Source organism: Mustela nigripes, chromosome 1 (assembly GCF_022355385.1).
Source record: "Mustela nigripes isolate SB6536 chromosome 1, MUSNIG.SB6536, whole genome shotgun sequence".
Taxonomy (NCBI): Eukaryota; Metazoa; Chordata; class Mammalia; order Carnivora; family Mustelidae; genus Mustela; species Mustela nigripes.
In genome coordinates this window covers 223,482-240,780 of record NC_081557.1, presented here as the reverse complement: position 1 = coordinate 240,780, position 17,299 = coordinate 223,482, and the positions used below count along the sequence as shown (strand labels likewise).

Sequence of the window (17,299 nt, the reverse complement as noted above, 5' to 3'; positions counted from 1 at the left end):
GAACCTCGGATTTACAGCCACTTGGTCAGAAGCCCAGGTGACAGCCCTGACTTGTGCCTGGCCTGGAAGTGGGGAAAGAGGACAGTCTTGCAGGACCGAGCTGAACCGCAGGACACGCAGGAGGTGTCCAGAGCGTCGCTTCGGGGGTGTGTAGGGAAACCGTCCCTCCCGTCAGAACCGGAGAGCTTTCTGGGCTCCTTCCCTTGTGCTGCCCCAACACACTCTGGCCGGTTGCTCGTGCGAATCCCGCCCAGGCTGCAGGGCGCCCTCGAGGGTCCTGGACACGGGGAAACGGGGCTGAAAAGCCACACAGCTTTTCAGAGAGGCGCTTGGGGCACACACAGCGGTGGGGGGCCGGGAGCCCAGCCAGCCTCTGCGTGGAGACCGGCCCCGAGCCACGGCCCGGCCGGTAGAGCAGGTGCCCGCGCCCAACCACGCCAGGGGCCTGCTTACCTCTTGGTGTTGTAGGCCGTGTCCTGAGGGGTCTCCTCCAGCAGAGTCACGTAGCCGAGCGCGCAGGTGAGGATGAAGAGCACCGACAGGGTGTGGGCCCGCCTGGAACGCAAGTGCACGGAGCGTGGGTCAGACACGGGGCGAGGCCCCCACGCCCACCCTCGGAAACCCCGACCGACGTCACTAGCGCCGCTCCCCGCGGGTCTGTGTTGGCTCCGTCAGCCCCGCCGTCGAGTGGGAAGGGCCCCACACGGCTGGGAGAGCAAACGGCCCAGCGGGGCGCTCGAGGCTGCGGGCTCGGAGGCAGGAGGTGCGTCTCCTGCAGCTGTCCGTGGCTCAGGGACCGGGCAGCAGGGAAACAGGGCGGTTTTCACGGAGCCAGAGAGACGGGCCTCAGGATTCATGAAATTACCACATCCGAGAGATTCCGAGGGACAGCCCACGAGACAGAGCTGTGACCAAGGGACACCAGCACCCAAGTGAGGAGGTGAGTGTCCCCAGCAGTACCATTTACTCAGAAGACCTGGCAGGGGGCGCCCGGGGGGCTCAGCTGGTGAAGCCTCTGCCTTCAACTAGGGTCATGATCTCCGGGTCTCGGGACAGAGCTCGCATCGCTCCGTATCGCGTGGCGTCAGGCTCTCTGCTCAGGAGGGAGCCTGGGTGCCCCTCTCCCACTGCCTCTGTGCTCTCTCTCACTCTCTCTCACATAAATAAAATCTTAAAAAAGAAAAAAAAACATAAAGACCACGATGATCTGGCAGAGACACAGGCTTGGCCCCTTCCGGCCACCCCCACTCTGGAAGGAGGAGCCGGGGCTCTCTGGCAGCCAGGGGTGCAGCTAATCAACACCAGCACGTCCATCTGCGGAGGCAGACACACGACCAGCCACGTGCGGGAGAGGGGCAGGGGAGCAGAAACAGGGACAGGGAATAAAACAGCAGACCTGACACTTCACTACCTAAACACAAATGACCTAAAACCACCACGGAACACGGGAGGCTGTCCCACGCGTGGCACCATGCGGCTGTGGGGGGGGGGGGGTCTCAGACCTTACACGCCACGTGACCCTGCTGATATGGTGCTCTCCCAAGACCAGGCCAGAGGCCGAGCTGAGGCTGCACTCCGCACCCGGCCGGCGGCAGCAGCCACAGACACCTGCAGAGAAGCCCACAGATCTGCCAGGGAGGTGGCCCTGTGAAGCCAGAGTTACTGCAGGAACTTACAAAACAGTAAATACAGATCTCTAAATTGTTATGCACTGACCATTTCTGGGACAAAGTCAGGATCTGGGAAGTATGCTGGGAGAGCCACGAGCAGATCCCACACACTCTAAGCAGGCGCGACCCAGACACCGGCCGGGAGGAAGAACCCTCCGGGGCCCAGTTCCCAACCGCAGCAGTTCCAAGAAACAATGGGTTTCTCCGACCGGTGCATATTTCTTTCTTTCTTTCTTTTTTATTTTTAAAGATTTTATTTAGGGGCACCTGGGTGGCTCAGTGGGTTAAAGCCTCTGCCTTTGGTTCAGGTTCTGATCTCAGGGTCCTGGGATCGAGCCCCACACAGGGCTCTCTGCTCAGCGGGGAGCCTGCTTCCCTCTCCCTCTGCCTGACTCTCTGCCTAATCGATTGCTCTCTCTGTCCAATAAATAAATCTTTATTTATTTATTTATTTATTTTTGTCATTTAAAACAAAAGAAGTTTATTATCTTACAGTCCTGATTGTCAGAAGCCCAAAATAGTCTCATCAACTACCAAGGTGTCACTAGGCCTGATTTTTATTTATTTATTTATTTATTTATTTTTCCCATAGAAACTTCAGGAAAGAATATGTTTTCTTGTCTTTTCCAGCTTCTACAAACCACCTTCATATCGTGGCCTCTTTACTACATTTCTTTTTTTTTTTTTTTAATTTTTTTTTTTTTTTTTTTTTTTTATAGAGAGAAATCACAATTAGTTGGAGAGGCGGGCAGAGGGAGGGGGAGAGGGAAGCAGGCTCCCTGCTGAGCAGAAAGCCCGATGCGGGACTCGATCCCAGGACCCTGAGATCATGACCTGAGCCGAAGGCAGTGGCTTAACCCACTGAGCCACCCAGGCGCCCCTCTTTACTACATTTCTAAAGCCAGCAATATCATATGTTTCTGGCCTTTTTTTTTTCATAGCTGAAATTTTATTATAATTTTTTATTTTTTATAAACATATATTTTTATCCCCAGGGGTACAGGTCTGTGAATCACCAGGTTTACATACTTCACAGCACTCACCAAAGCACATACCCTCCCCAATGTCCATAAAATAAATCTTTAAAATAAAGATTGCTGGGTGACCTGCCACCCCTCCTGGTGCTGGCACCACATACAAGAGGCACCCCGTGGGTGTTCTGCCAGGACTGCCTCTCCGGGCACAGAAGCTAAAATTAAAATGTGAAAGCCTTTTGTTCCAGTCTTTTCTTTTTTTTTTAAATGGAGGCTCCATGTGGAGTCCAACACAGGGCTTGAACTCACGACCCTGAGATTAAGACTTGAGCTGAAATCAAGAGTTAGACACTTAAGTGACTAGGCCACCCAGGCGCCCCTGTCCTGGGTCTTAAAACCAGGTTTCTTTCATAACACTTTGCACAAGCAGTCATCTTCCTGTAGTTTCTTTGGGCTAAAACACATGCCCTGATGGCCCGGGGCAACTCTGGTCATACAGCTTTCCATCCTCCACAAGGATTATCTGAAAAATAAAAACAACTATTTGTCCCTTGGGATCAATGGCCACACTATCATTCAGGCAGTCAACCCTGGCCCTGCAGAGCAGAATTAGGAATCAGCAGGACCTCCTCTGTCCCCTCCGAGGCAAGAGGGAGGCAGACGGTCAAGAAACTGGGGGACGAGAACAGGGCACCACAGTCTCGGAGCAGAACAGACTACAGAACTGCTAAAATCAACTGCTACTAGAAAGCAAAATCTTTATTATTAAATATAAAAGCCATCTTTAAAAAGCTCCCCTCTTCGGGGCGCCTGGGTGGCTCGGTGGGTTAAAGCCTCTGCCTTCGGCTCAGGTCATGATCCCAGGGTCCTGGGATCGAGCTCCGCATCGGGCTCTCTGCTTGGTGGGGGAGCCTGCTTCCTCCTCTCTGTCTGTCTGCCTCTCTGCCTACTTGTGATTTCTGTCTGTCAAATAAATAAATAAAATCTTTAAAAAGAAAAAAAAGCTCCCCTCTTCTGTACAGCAAAGGAAATCATTGACAAAATGGAAAGGCAACCTAGCAAAAGGGAGAAAATAGTTGCAAATCACGTATCTGATAAGGAGCTCATATCCAAAATACATGAGGAACTCACCAAACTCAACAGCAAAAAACCAATCCAATTAAGAAATGGGCAGAAGACATGAACAGACACTTTTCCAAAGAAGACACCCAGATGGCCCAGAGACAGGAAAAGATGCTCAACCTCACTCAGCATCAGGAAAAAATGAACTGAAACCTTGATGAGATGCTACGTGACACCTGTCAGAACGGCTGAAACAAGCAAGTCGGGAAACGCCAGGTGTCAGCGAGGACACGGAAGAAGGGGAGCCTCGTCCCTGTGCGTGGGACGTGAGCTGGGGCAGCCGCGCGGGAACACAGCGGGGAGGGTCCTCAGAAATTAAATGAAATTACTGTAAGACCCAGGAATTCCACTACTGGGTATCGGGAGGAAACAAAAGCACCAAGTTGAAAAGATGTCTGTACCCTATGTTACTGCGGCATTATTTACAGCAGCCAAGATACGGAAGCAGCCCAAGTGTCCGTCGGCCGATGAACGGATAAAGCAAACATGTGTTTATGCAACGGAATGTCACTCAGCCACAAACAGAAGAAACCCTGACCTGTGCTACACAGGCGGCACCCGAGGACATTGTGTTGGGTGAGGTAAGAAAGAAAGCACTGTGTCATCTCTCTTACCTGCGGGATCTAAACACAAAACCCAAACTCACACAGGTGCCCAGGGGGCCCTGCTGGCTGGGCGTCTGACTCTGGATTTCGGCTCCGGTCAGTCATGGGGTGGTGCGACTGGGCCTCGAGGCAGGCCCCACGCCGGGCACGACACCTGCTCAAGATTCTCTCTCCCTCTGCCCCCGACCCACCAGCTTGCACACGCGCACGCGCGCTCTCAAAACAAAACAGGAAAGCCAAAATCACAGAGACAGGCTGATAGTTATAGGTGGGGAAATAATAAAGTTGCCTTCTTGATAAAAAATTTTTTTGCTAAATCACTTTATAAATATACCGTATTGACCAACACTGATGTTAACAGGTACCGTATTCGTAGTTCTCTGAGCACTGGCAACACATTATTACGGCACCTCGATGAAGAAACATTATCAGCCCAGTCCTTCTGTTCTTAAATATTTTTAAAGATTTTATTACAGAGAGGGAGAGAGAGTGTGTGTGAGCACAAGCAGGGAGAGCAGCAGGCAAAGGGAGAAGCAGGCTCCCCACTGAGCAAGGAGCCCAACGTGGGGCTTGATCCCAGGACCCTGGGATCACAACCTGAGCAGGATGGTTAACCCCCCGAGCCCCCCAGGTGCCCCAGCCCAGTTCTTTGCAGGCAGAAACGCAGGTGCAGATTACCTGCTGTCACGGAGACCCGGTAGTGTCCGTGCGGCCAGACCTCTACCCCCGACAGAGCGCTTTCAACAGGCAACTTGTGGCAACAAAGGGAAGTCCCAGGGCAGCGGCCAGAGGGGACAGAACTCCGTTAATTCTAATGGTCAGACCCCTGCTCAATCCACGGTCTGTGCTTTCCTTTGAGTTCTAGTGTAAAGCGTACGTTCGCCACTGTGACTCTTCTTGGGAGGCGGTGGGACAGTGGGAAAGCACGGGCTTGACTACCAGGCTTGCAGTCTTGAGAGACTCTTGCCTTTTCAGTTTAATTCCCCCATCTTCGAAATGAGAACAGAAACGCTGGCTTGCAAGTTTGGTGTACAAAATGAAAATGTTACCCTGTAAGTCTGGGAAGAACCAAAGCAAGCGACCCCGTGCCTCGCACACAGCACCATCTCCACCGATGGGATGGAGGGGCCACTCCGGAGGGCACCCAGCGCTCTACAGGCAGACCTCCCTGCCCCTCCCAGATGCCTCCTTTGGTGCAGTGGGTAATAGGTAACTCAGGGGAGGTTTGGGTCCTGGGATCCAGGCAGAGGACAAGAGTGGCCCTAAGTCCTGTGACTCTCCAGTCACTCAGTATGCTGAGGGTGAGGACAGCTGGCTCCCTGCCACTGTGAGCGGCAAATACCCAGGCGCCAGTCCCTAGAGCTGACCACAGTCATCATGCCAAGCCGGCAGAGGCCAAACCCAGGAGAGGAACAGGAAGGTGTGGCCAGCACACGGACAGCACAAGGAAGCCTCGGCGAGGAAAGGCCAAGGCCAGAGGGCTGGCCCCAGGCATGCAAGACCTATCTGCGGTCATGGCGGTGACCCTCCTGGCCTGCTGACCAACATGACCGAAAAGGCATCAGCTGCAGAGCCAAGCCTCCCAGATGTGGGCAAAGCTGGCAACCCCCACCCCACCAGGACTGAGAAAGGCATCTCGGAACGTGGGCATTCACATCACCGCCACATGCTCTTGCAGCTACCCTACGACCCACTGCAGACAGCAGGGTCCTGGGGTCACTAAGAGTGCTTGCCCAAGGCCCGGTGGCTAAGACGCACGCACTCCCAGAACGTAGCAACCATCTCCCTGCTCCTGCCTTAGGAGCTGGTTAGGATGTGCGCTAACCCAGTAGCAACACCCAACTTCCGGCTCCAGGTGGCAAGCCCGGGGGCACCTCTTCAGGACAACAAGTCTCCAGGTGTCTCCTAAACCATCTTCAGAAAACGAGTCAGCCCGTCTTTGTGCTGTTCCCCTAAGTGTGTGTCCTCCACGGCGCCCAGAGGCCCCATGCTGGAGACCACCACTGGGAGGGAAAGCACTGACCTTCCCACTGAAGACCCAGCTGTCCCTACGCCCCATCCCTTGGGCCTGGTTTCTGGGAGCCCAGCTTCAGGCTCCACGGCACAGGCGAGCCCTGAACCCTAATTACATACTCGGTGGCTAACAAGTGGTAACAGAGACACCCAGAGTCCTCCACGGCCCAGTGCAACCACCAGCATGGGGCATATTTTGTGTAAAGAAGGTTTTGAATCATACAAAAGTTCCTTTGACCAATTCTGGAACAGAAAATCATTTCCACAAAAACATACTCTTAATCTTTACATGAATTTTTTATAACATTATTATTCATTATTAAAATTCTCTAAAACACAAAATGCAAGTTTTTAAACCCTAACACAGCAAGCCACTGGGAGGGGGTTCAGAAGGTAGCAAGTGGCTTAGCTCTCTGCAGGTAGGAATGAGTAGCCTCACCAAGCAGGCACCTGGTTTGCTGCCTCGAGGAAATGTGAAGCTCCTTTCCCTACCCAGGTGAGGGGAGGCCTGGGGTGCCCCGAGGACCTGCACAGACCCAGACCCCAGGGCACAGCACACGGCACACCTGTGGTGGGGAGGCATCCGTCTTCCGCTGGAAGACCTGCCGGGCAGGCACCTGACCGGCCAGCCCTGTCCCCTGCCCTCCTGGAAAGCCTTCGTGGTCCCCAGCAGCCCTCCCCGCAGGTAAGCTCAGCTACAGCAGGCGACTGTGTGTCCAACTGACCAAGACCCCTGTGGGCAGGACTTGAGGGGGTGGGTGCCAGTCTGTGCTTCTAAAGCAGTCAGCACGCGTCTTCCACGGCGCGGCTGAGGGACTGCTCCCTGAGGTGGCTTCCTCGGGCGCTGCGTCAGCATCCCTGCGGCCGGGACACTCTGCCTTCCGAAGCCCCGGGGTCAGGCCAGAATCTCAGCTCCTTGCTCAGTTCTCTGCTGAAACCCACAGAACAGTACCTGACACCCAGTTGCCCCCCCAATATGTCAATCAATCGGAAACGGGAAGCAAGCACGGCCAGTGCCTTTCAGGACAGTGCCTGCCCTCCACCGTCGGAAGGGCACGTGCTGGTGGAGAGGCCTGACCGGCATGCGGCTGGCCCAGCAGGGTCCATGAGTGCTCTGGGCACTCAGGGGCCACAAGTCCCTTGACGGGGCATGCTGCCCCTCTCTCCCTCCCACTGGCTCCATGGCCACCCGAAAGCATGATGTCCCCGAGGCAGAGCTGGTCGCCATCCTGGTGCAGCAGCTGCTGGCACCCACAGGGAAGGCCCTAATTTCATCCAGATGCAGGGCTGCTCCCCCATGAACACCCCCTTCCCGCATGTCTCTTGACTCTGATAAAAGCCAGGACATCCGCTCAGCCCCAGGGGCATGTCCTGGACGGTTTCCAGCCTGGAGCAGCGCCTTCCCCTCAAACAGTCTCTCCCCTGCCCAGGTCTTCTGCAACGATCCCACAGCTGGTGCTTCCAGGTGGCATCCCCTTTGCGGCTGTGGTCACACCTACTGTGCCTGTCGCCCCAGGGCCGACCCCAGGTCTAACATGCTGGCACTCTGCTGTGTAGCTGCACAGGAGCTGAGCATGCAGGGCGGCAACACCGGCGCCAGCGCTCAGCAAGCCTGCCTTCTAGGACACGGGGCTCATCTCTCCGGCCAAGGAGGAAAGAAAGGCTCCAACAGGTGAAGGGCTACCCCAAGGTCAGAGCCCTCTGACCCGACTCGGCATAAAGCAAGAGCGCCACGTCTTCCAACAGAGGCTCCGGAAGGGCGGGCGCTGCTCGCGGGGGCCCCTCCGTCCCCGACGCCCATGCAGGCAGCCGGGGGGGACAGCCTGACCCTGAGCCGTGGCCTGGACTGAGCCGCGCGGGGGTCGAAGGGCTGGTTCCGCAAGCGGCAACCGACAAGAGACCGAAGCCGTGGGTGACCAACACCCGCCCAGGTCCCGGCACGTGGGCAGGTGCCCGTGCTGGCGACGGTCACTGCTACGCCTGGGCGAGCGGAGACCAGGTCACCCAGGCGAGCAGCAGGCGCCAGAGAGAGGCGCTCCGACGGCGGGTGGCCCGGGAGCGGGGGCGAGGGCCCGACCCGCGCGCTGCAGCAGCGGCGGGGGCCGGCCGCGGCGGGGCTGCGCGGGGGGCCGTCCCGGGGCCTCGGGGGCGGCCGTCGCCCCCAGCCCCAGGCGCCCGCGCGACCCCGGCGGCCCGTCCGCCGAGCCCCGCCGCTCACCAGAAGAAGGTGTTGGTGCCGTCGTCGTAGACCTCGGACTCCGTGCTGCGGCGGCCCGCGCCCCGCCCGCTCGCTCCGCCCGCGGCCGCCCCGTCCGGCGGCTCCTCCAGCGCGGCCTTGCCCGCGGGCACCGGGGACCCCGGCCGCGGGCCCCCGGCGCCTCTGCGCTCGCCCCTCCGCATGGCGCCCGCCAGGCCGCTCCGCCCCGCCCCGCGCCTTGACCCCACGCACTGCGGGTCACCGCGAGGGCGCGCGGCGCGCGGCGCGGGGAGCGCCGGGAAGGGGTCGCGGCGCGGCCCCGGCGGGGTCTCGGGAGAGCCCGGGCGAGCGGCGGCGAGGAAAGGGTGGGCTGTGCATTGTGGGACTTGTAGTCCGCGCGCCCGGGCCGCGGGCCACGCCGTGCATTGTGGGACTTGTAGTCCGCGCGCCTGGGCCGCGGGGCACGCTGGGCCTCGTAGTCGCCGCGGCCGCGGGTGGGGAGCGGTGCTTGCTGGGAAGGACGCCGCGCGGTTGCTAGGAAGCCGGGGCCGGCCGTCCCCGGGGCCGCGGGCGGGGCTGCCCCAGACGCTCCTGCCCCCGCGGGCCGGGCCCCAGCCCCTCCACCCTCCCGCCGCCGGGCGGCCCCGGAGCGTCCTCCCGTCGCGAGCCCGCACCCCGACCCTCTGGGGCTCCGCCCCACCGCCCACCCGCGTGCGCGTCCGCGCGGCCCGGGGTCCGGGCTGCGGGGTCCGCCGGGGCGGGCAGGTGTCTCCCGGGGCTTCGCGGGCAGAGCGGCGTGGACGCCCGGACTTGGGTAACTCAGATTGTGCGCGTCCCCGCCTAGCCTCGAGCCCCTGGAAGACCGGGGCCGGCTCCTCCGAGGGCTCAGCGCGGAGTGACCCCGGGGCCCAGCACGGCCGGTCCCGGACACGCGCGGGAGGGGTGCGCGCGCGGCCTCAGGGGACAGGGCCGCGCGGTGGACAGCAGCCGCCGTCGTGACAGCCAGAGGGGGAGCCCCGACCGAGCCCCTCCTGGTGCGTGGGGACCGCAGACGGGGTCTAGCCAAGCCGTGGCGAGTCCCTCCGCCTCGGGGGACGGCAGTGTGACACCCGCTGTGACACGGGGAGCCCTGGAAACGGGGTGTCGGCGGAAGAAGCCCGTCACCAAGGTCACGCGCGACCCGTTGACACGAAGGGAGCAGAACAGGCAAACCCACAGGGACGAAGATGGCCCCGCGGGCTGGGCCGCGTGGGAGGCGGCGGCTGCAGGCTGCTGGGTTTCTTCTCCGGGCCGTGAAAACCCTTTAAAGTGGACTGTGCTGAGGGTCGCACGCACTGGACGGTGCCCTCCGGATGGGCCAACTGTGCGGCTGTTGCTAATGGATGTGTGTGTGTGTGTTGTCGGTACTAAAATAAAACTGCCGGTTATTTTGCAAGCAAAATGGGCTTATTCTGGAATAAAATTGCGACCTAGGACAAGCCAGCCGCGAGAAAACCAAAGCGAAATCCTGGGAACAGAGGGCAGGGCAGCTTATTTATACAGGAAGGGGAAGAGTTGTGGGAGGGGGTGTTAGAAGCGCAAAGCCCAGCCTGGGAGCTGGAAGTATAATAGCTTCTCCTTGGCTGTGAAAGGGGAAATCTTACTTCCTCTGCTGGGGTTGTAAATCCACTTGCTGGCCTTGGGGGTGACCACTGCTGCTGGGCACTGGCCTCCTGACTCCATTCTACAAGAGAGCTTCCTTTTACTAATTTTCACATTTCCCTCTTCGGATCGGGATCATTCTTTGAAAGCATCCTGATCAAGAGTCAGGTTTTCCGTACTTAGTGCTTTGGGGGCCAGGAAGGACCTTTTCTGGTTGTCATGTTCCATGTTGGAGAGAAAGTGCACAGCGTGGGAAAGCACGTAAGGACACATTGCAGTAACTAGGAAGGTCAGGAGGGAGAGCTCCAAGGCACTTCCCATCTCTAGTCCAGATTTACCAGGATTTTAAGCATTGGAGATCATGTATTGAGTACATCATTTTCACAAAAGTTTGAGAGGCAACAAAATTCAAAACTTGAAACAAACACATGAAACAGAAGCAACACCGCAATTCCGAATTGCGAGACGGCGCTAAACTAGGACCCTCGGTCTGAAAGCAACCAACTTGTATTTCTCGGCCCTTATTCTGACTTACAGAGAAGGCTCTCTCCACAAGACAATGCTGGAGTCACACAGGGCTCTCGAAAGCCCCCATCTGCAGCCATGAAAGCAGAGTAGTGAAGACATCAAGAGGACACGGAAAGAATTAATCGGGTGTGTTTGGGGATGTACAATGCAGGTATGAACGTGACGCAACAGCTGATGAACTTTTTGCAAAAATAGCAAAACTTCAAAGATGTGTTAAAACAGCATTGTTATGTCAAAAGAACTATTTGGAAACAAATGTTACCCAATAAGACAGACTGTAAGGTTGCAAATTCAGAGGCCGTGAATTTGGAAAGGAATCCAGAGCCAGACACACATTCAGATGAAAGAAACAGTTGTGAATTCTGAAACTTCTAACCATTCAGGAAAAAGCAGCTAAAAAATTTAATCTGTTACAAGATCATGATGGAGCTGTTTCCAAAAAGTCATGATCTAAAAAGGTTTTCTCTTTCTCAGTGGTTTGGGAAATGCAGACAAGGACATTGTCTTTCCATGAGAGAGAAGCAGCAACAGTGAGAAAGGGCCCACAGGCCTATCTGGACACCTTGGGAAAGTGTCTGGCCAGAGATTGTCCACTGCCATTCCAGGAAATCTTTTTATTTTTGTTTTAAGATTTTATTTGTTTGAAAGAGAGCACACCAGCAGGGAGGGGCGGAGGGGCAAGAGAGGGACAAGCCGACTCCGTCCTGAGCAGAGAGCCCAACATGGGGCTCGATCCCCGGACCCCGATCGTGACCTGAGCCAAAGGTAGATGCCTCACTGACTGAGCCCTCCAGGAAACCCTGACTTTCAGGTCACGAGATGGCATGCCGGGGCAGTCAGGGATCGCGGCTTGCTTCAGATGCGTGCTGTGGCTCTGAGAGTCTTGTCCCTGGGATTTGGCGGCACAGGGTTGGCTCAAGGTTCCTGATAAGGGCCTTTCCAGAGAGGTTGAAGAGAATCTTTCCGGGTGTCTTTTCCCGTGAACAAGGTCTCCAATTTGCAAGATATGATACTTAAGGTCGTCGTCTCGGGGGCACACAGTGAAAAGATGGCTGTTTGTAATGGGAGCAGTTGGGCCTCTGCGGCACTGAGCCTTGTCTCCTCTTCCCCGCTGGGGGTCGGAGGCAGGGGCCAAGGGCACTGGGACGTCCTGTGACGGCCTTGAAGGGCAAGAGTGTGTGAGTTCTCAAGGGAGGGGATTTGAGGTTCAGTTGGACCAATGGCAGCTCTTCTGCCGAGGCGCCGGGGGGCCTCTGCAGGTTGTGCCACCTGAGTCTTAACAGTGGCGCTGGTGGGTTTGAGAAGCTCTGAGAACGGAGGGTGATCCACCCTGTGCGAGCGCCGGAAAACCGTAGGAACAGCGCACAGCTGCCGGAGAACCTGACCTGTACGGGGAGTTGGGAAGGGTTCCCAAGTAGGGATAATCTTTTCTAGCAGAATCGTAGCCACCAAAGTAGCATGGCCTGTCTGCCAGAGAAAACCTGCGTCCAGAGAGAGAACAAGCAAACTGTGACTAAAACATACCGATCTCCACGGGATGGGGAAGCTCCAAGCTCCATTTGTGTGAGTGGGAATTCTGTGCATTGCACGTCAGACAGGCAGGACTGGCACGCTGGCAACGTTTGCGGCCTTATTACTATTTTTCCACCAATGTTGGTTCTCCAGAGCTAGCATTTCGCCAGTAGGTTAAATGCTTGTATAGTGGTAAGTAGTGGGAATTTTGGAATTTCTGGTACAGTCGGATTATTATTGGGTCCCAACCAGAGTTTGAACAAAGAAACAATTATTAGATTTCCCATCTGATTTTTCCTACTCTGGGATCAGTGGGTGGGCATTTGTTGTTGGCCCATTTTTCCACATATCATGGAGAATATTCCCTTGGACTCTAGGTTTGGCTATTGGTCTCTTTGGGAGCGATGTTTTGTTTTGGTTTGGTTTTTGTGGACCTATCAGTGGGGTGGTTTCCTTTAGCCTCCAGGGTGTTGAGTCTGGAGTGCCTGGGAATATTAAAAGTAACCAGAGCCACTGGCAAAAGTATGCCATTTAATCAATTCTGCACACAGGGGCCATTTTAAATTTTAGCCCCGCCGGAGGCAAGGACGGTTCATTGTTTCCATCCTGTTCCAGATCATGAGCTACGCCCAGTGATGTGCTGCCATAGGTTCGACCATCTGTGGTTTTGCCGTTGGCTAGGGTACCAGCTGGCATAAGGGGCTGGGCTGACGTAGCCAGAGTACAGGTGCCGCTCGAAGAGTTCATATGGGAGCTGCCATGGCACATCTGACACGACGCTTACCAGCGCCGTCTGTTAGACAAGAACCACCAGCAAACCAAGACAAAGCTGCATAAGAGGAATTTCCTATAAATTCCCAGAAGGAGTCGACATGTAAGGGCTTTCGTCTGGGTCCAAGGGAAGTCCTTGTTTTGGGATGGAATGTCGTGACAATCTGACCTGCGGGTTTTTCTCTGGCGACCACGATCTCCCTTTCAGGCCAAAAGTTTTAACAGGTGGATGCTGTTTCCTGTGAAGAGATCTGAGAAGGGGAGCGGAGAATGCGATCATCTATGAACTGCAACAAAACGGAGGCTGAAGGAAACTTTCTACTCTCTGGGCCAGCTTCCAGGTTTGTGAAAAGTAAGAAGGGCTCAGAGGCCTGGGGCATGATGGCCCGGATGCACTGCTGTTCTTCCCCAGTGAGCGCAGAAGGGCGCTGGCTATGCTTATCCACCAGAATACCAAAAGATGCACCGCCTGGGTCACTTACGGTGAAAAACTTTCTTTCAGCGCAAATTACTGTGTGTACAACGTGAGGGTCGGGAACAGCGCGGTGGAGGGACAAGGCTAGTGGCTGCTCGGAGCTCCCAGACGAACATCCGTCCTCAGTGGCGGGATTGTCCCACAGGTAAAGTAAGGGTGTTACGGGCCCTGAGCCTCACGATCCTCTGTGACGGGAGTGAAGGGCTTCCTTATGGATAGGATGCTCATGAGTTCTAAGGAGCAGTTTTGGGGAATCTACTTCAGTCTTCCTGGGAGGTGCACTGCAGGTTCTGCCAACATCAGCTGAAGATTTTGCCCATAAAGAAAAAGGCAGCTGATCGAATAGGGACAAACAGTCAGCGTCCCCAGAATCAACCATAACACCATCAGAGGCAGAGCATAAAAAATAGACCAAAGAATCATGTTCTCTATTTTGATTACAATTGTCAAATTCTAGAACTGTTTCCCTCTTTTGGGAGAAAAAAGATATTTTCCTAAGAAATGTCAGTCCAGTAAAGGAATAGAGGCAGAGGAACTAAGGTAAAAACCCTAGTATCCCTCAAAGGGCCTCGGCTGAAGGGAGTAGGCTCCGAGCCAAGAACCTCCTGAGGTTTGATCTATCTCAGACCTTGAAGGCAGAGGCTGCTTTACAGCAGGGGGCTGGGCCCGAGAGTATAGCTTCAGGGTCAAGAAGGACAGAGAGAGATTCACTCCCAATCTGGAGAACGGTTTCTCAGCTGATGAAGGGGAAGGGTTGGAGCCCCAACAACAGGAATTAGGAGGACATTGGGAAAGGCTGGCTGGAATGCTCGGACCCTTTCCCAGTCCCCTGGCCCTCTGTAATAGCATCAAGGGCTGGGGGTCGGGGGCTGGTTGTTTAGGGACCGAATTTGCTGGAGGTGAAAATTGAGAGTGGTCGTGGTCTTTCTTTTAGGTGAGTCATCTAGGATGCCCACGAGCTGGTTTTCCAAGTTAACTAAGTCCGGAGTGGACAAGGTTTCCCATGAGATGATGGTTCGGCTCATTAGTAATTGAGTTAAAGGCTACCTGGGTGGATTTAGCATCGAGAGGAAGAATTTTCTTTGAGGACAACGTGGAGTCGCTCGTGATGGTCATGAACAGGTTCATTGGGCTTCTCTGAGCAAGCCTGAGTCTGTTCCAGTCAGCAGGCTCAGAAAAGGGTCCTGTAATTGCTCGATGTTGCTTGCAGCCCTTTCGGGAGCTCCCGGGTACGATCCCAAATCTGCCCCCCATTGGCGGAGGGCAGGGACAGACTGAGGAGGCGGCCACTCCAGGTTCATAGGTGTCCATTCTAGTCATCAAGGGAACTGACATACAGGGCTTGTCCTGGGCAGCAGCGGGACGGATCCCCACATCTGACTCCAAATCTTGAAAAGTTCATGAAGAGGCCGTAAGTGGGCTCAGCCCTGTCTACTCTGCACGTGTTCTCAACACCACACCACATCCCCTTCTCAAGGCTGCGTCCTTGGAGCAGCCTCTGCGGGGGGTGGGGCGGGGACACACAAAGGGAACCCAGGGTCCAAGGATGCGGGAACGGAGTGAGGAGCTTCCAAGTGCTGGGGTCCAGGTCACAGGTCAACTGGGGGTCACACCTCTTTGATGACCTTCCCCAACATCTGGAGATTTCCAGCGAGTGTTCTGGTACTTTGCCCAAACTCAGGCATCTGTTTCTCTAAATCCCTTTCAGGGTGCTCCCATTGGGCTGGTTTTATCCAGCGTTTGGCCTGACCCTCTCCAGCAAGCATATGGACCCATCGACATAAATCTGAGAAATCAGATCAGTAAGTTTGAGCGACCGTGTTACGTTCTTCAGCAAATTCTGGGGGTCCTCAGTCACTTTAGGACACTCTTGTAATATGGCTCGGAATTCAGCCTTGGTCCAGGCAACACGAGCAACTTGGTGTTCACCTGGGCCCCAGCAGAGTGAACTTCAGAAGCGGCAGGTGTGGACAGGTTCAGGAGACGGAGGAGGCAGGTGGGGAGAGGTCTGGAGGTAAAGGGAGGCTCAGCAGAGGGTTAGAATGAGCGGTGGGTAGCAGGGAGGTGGGGACTGTGCCGAGGGAAGAGGAAAACGGCTCCAGAGGCGGGACCTGAGCGCACGACCTGCCGGAGACAAAGGAGACGGGGAGGCCGGGCTCAGAGGCGACGCTGACTTCTTTCAGTTGTTTGCCTCTTTGGAAAATGCTGTTTCTAAGTTAACGAACCAAAGTGGGGAGCAAACTTTGAACCCTGAAGTGTTTGGAAGCCTCAAGGTACCAACTAAAATAACATGGCTGTCCGACTCAGCTGTGAGAAGAGTGAATTTGGGGAGATGGCGCGTTCCCCATCACGGCCATCGAAGTTGTAAATTACTTTTGGTGGAGTCCGTCCATTGAGTTAAGAATGCACGTGAGGAGGGACCACAGTTTTGAAACCTAGAGCAAGCTGGGGCCCCAGAAGTGTGGGAGTGTGGGGGCGGTGGTGCCCTCGAAGCGTTTGATCCCCGGGACCCCCTCTCCGAGAGGCTTTTCCCTAGAGGGAAGAGAAAACTTTCCAAACAGTACCGTTTGGGTAGGAGCAGCCTGGCTCTAGGAAGGCGTCAGACCCAAGGTCAAGCAAGGACTCCGAGAAAGGACAAGGCCGTCCAAAGGTCTCGGATAACGCCTGGAGAGCTCAAAACACAGCCCAGGAGAGAGCTCACCCTCGACCCCAGGCTCGGTGGGCGAGCTGCGAGCCCGACTGGCTCTGTGGGGCCTGGCACCTGTTCGCTCGCGGCCTCGGAACCGCCGGGGCAGCACCTGCATCCCACTTCTGACACCAAGTCATGTTTTCCTTAAAAGCAAAACTGCCTTCAGCAAAATGGACTGTTCGGGAACAGCAGAAAAATGCAGTTCGGGACAAGCGAGCTAGGACGCAACCACAGGCAGGTGCCCAGGACAGAGGCGAGAAACGCTCTTCTACAGGAGCGATGGGGGCGGGGTGCTCTGTGAACAAGAAGTCCGGGGAGGGACCCGGGAGCCGGAAGTGGGGCTTCTCGTCGGCGGGCTCTGCCCTCACGGTCTGGGCTCTGCCCTCGCTGGCTGGGCTCTGCCCTCGCTGGCTGGGCTCTGCCCTCATTGGCTGGGCTCTGCCCTCATTGGCTGGGCTCTGTCCTCATTGGCTGGGCTCTGCCCTCATTGGCTGGGCTCTGATCAGCTCTCATGGGCTGATCTATGGCTAACTCGCATTGGCTGAGGTGTGCTGTCACTGGCTGGGCTCTGCTCTCATTGGCTGGGCCGTCCGGATGGGCGTGGCGGCTGCTTCCCGCGGGGAAGGCGGAGGGCGTGAGGAGGCCTCGACGGGCGGGAGAGCGCCCCCTGCCGGCCTCCGCTGCCCGTCCGCCTTTACTGCGTCTCACTGGGGGTCCGCACGGAGATCAGCGTCCCTGGCTCCCCTGCCAGCCCCCTCCCACCTGCCAAGGCCCGGCCAGGCCCCGATCGCTCTGTGCCGCCTCCCGAGAGGCACCAGCCGATGTGCCGGGAAAGGCCGGTCCCAGGAGGCGGCTCTCTGGCTCGTGAACCCGAATAAAAGACACCTCGTGTGACGTTCCTCCGAAAGTGGAGACAGAGCTGTCTATGCCCAGCCGTCCATGCGGGGTGTTCACCCAAAGGTCACAAAAGTGGCGGAGGGGCCGCGCTCCAGCAAAGACGTCCACAAGAGCCGGACTCCGGGGAAAGCCAGGATGTCCACCCGCAGACGGACTCCGGGGAGGGCCCGGATGTCCCCCCGCAGACGGGCGGACGGGGAGGGCC

General features: G+C 56.5%; 1 protein-coding gene across 1 annotated transcript in view; it reads right to left on the bottom strand.

Moving 5' to 3' along the window:
• PTDSS2 (phosphatidylserine synthase 2) overlaps positions 1 to 8,790 on the bottom strand; it is a 29,586-nt gene extending 20,796 nt beyond the window's left edge. Inside the window, exons 1-2 of the mRNA XM_059397616.1 lie at positions 8,603 to 8,790; positions 454 to 555 (exon numbers count right to left, since the gene is read on the bottom strand). Of these exons, the coding sequence (XP_059253599.1) occupies positions 454 to 555; positions 8,603 to 8,784 (284 nt within the window). The 5' untranslated portion in view covers positions 8,785 to 8,790. The remainder of the gene's footprint in view (positions 1 to 453; positions 556 to 8,602) is intronic.
• Between the last annotated feature and the right edge of the window lie 8,509 nt (positions 8,791 to 17,299).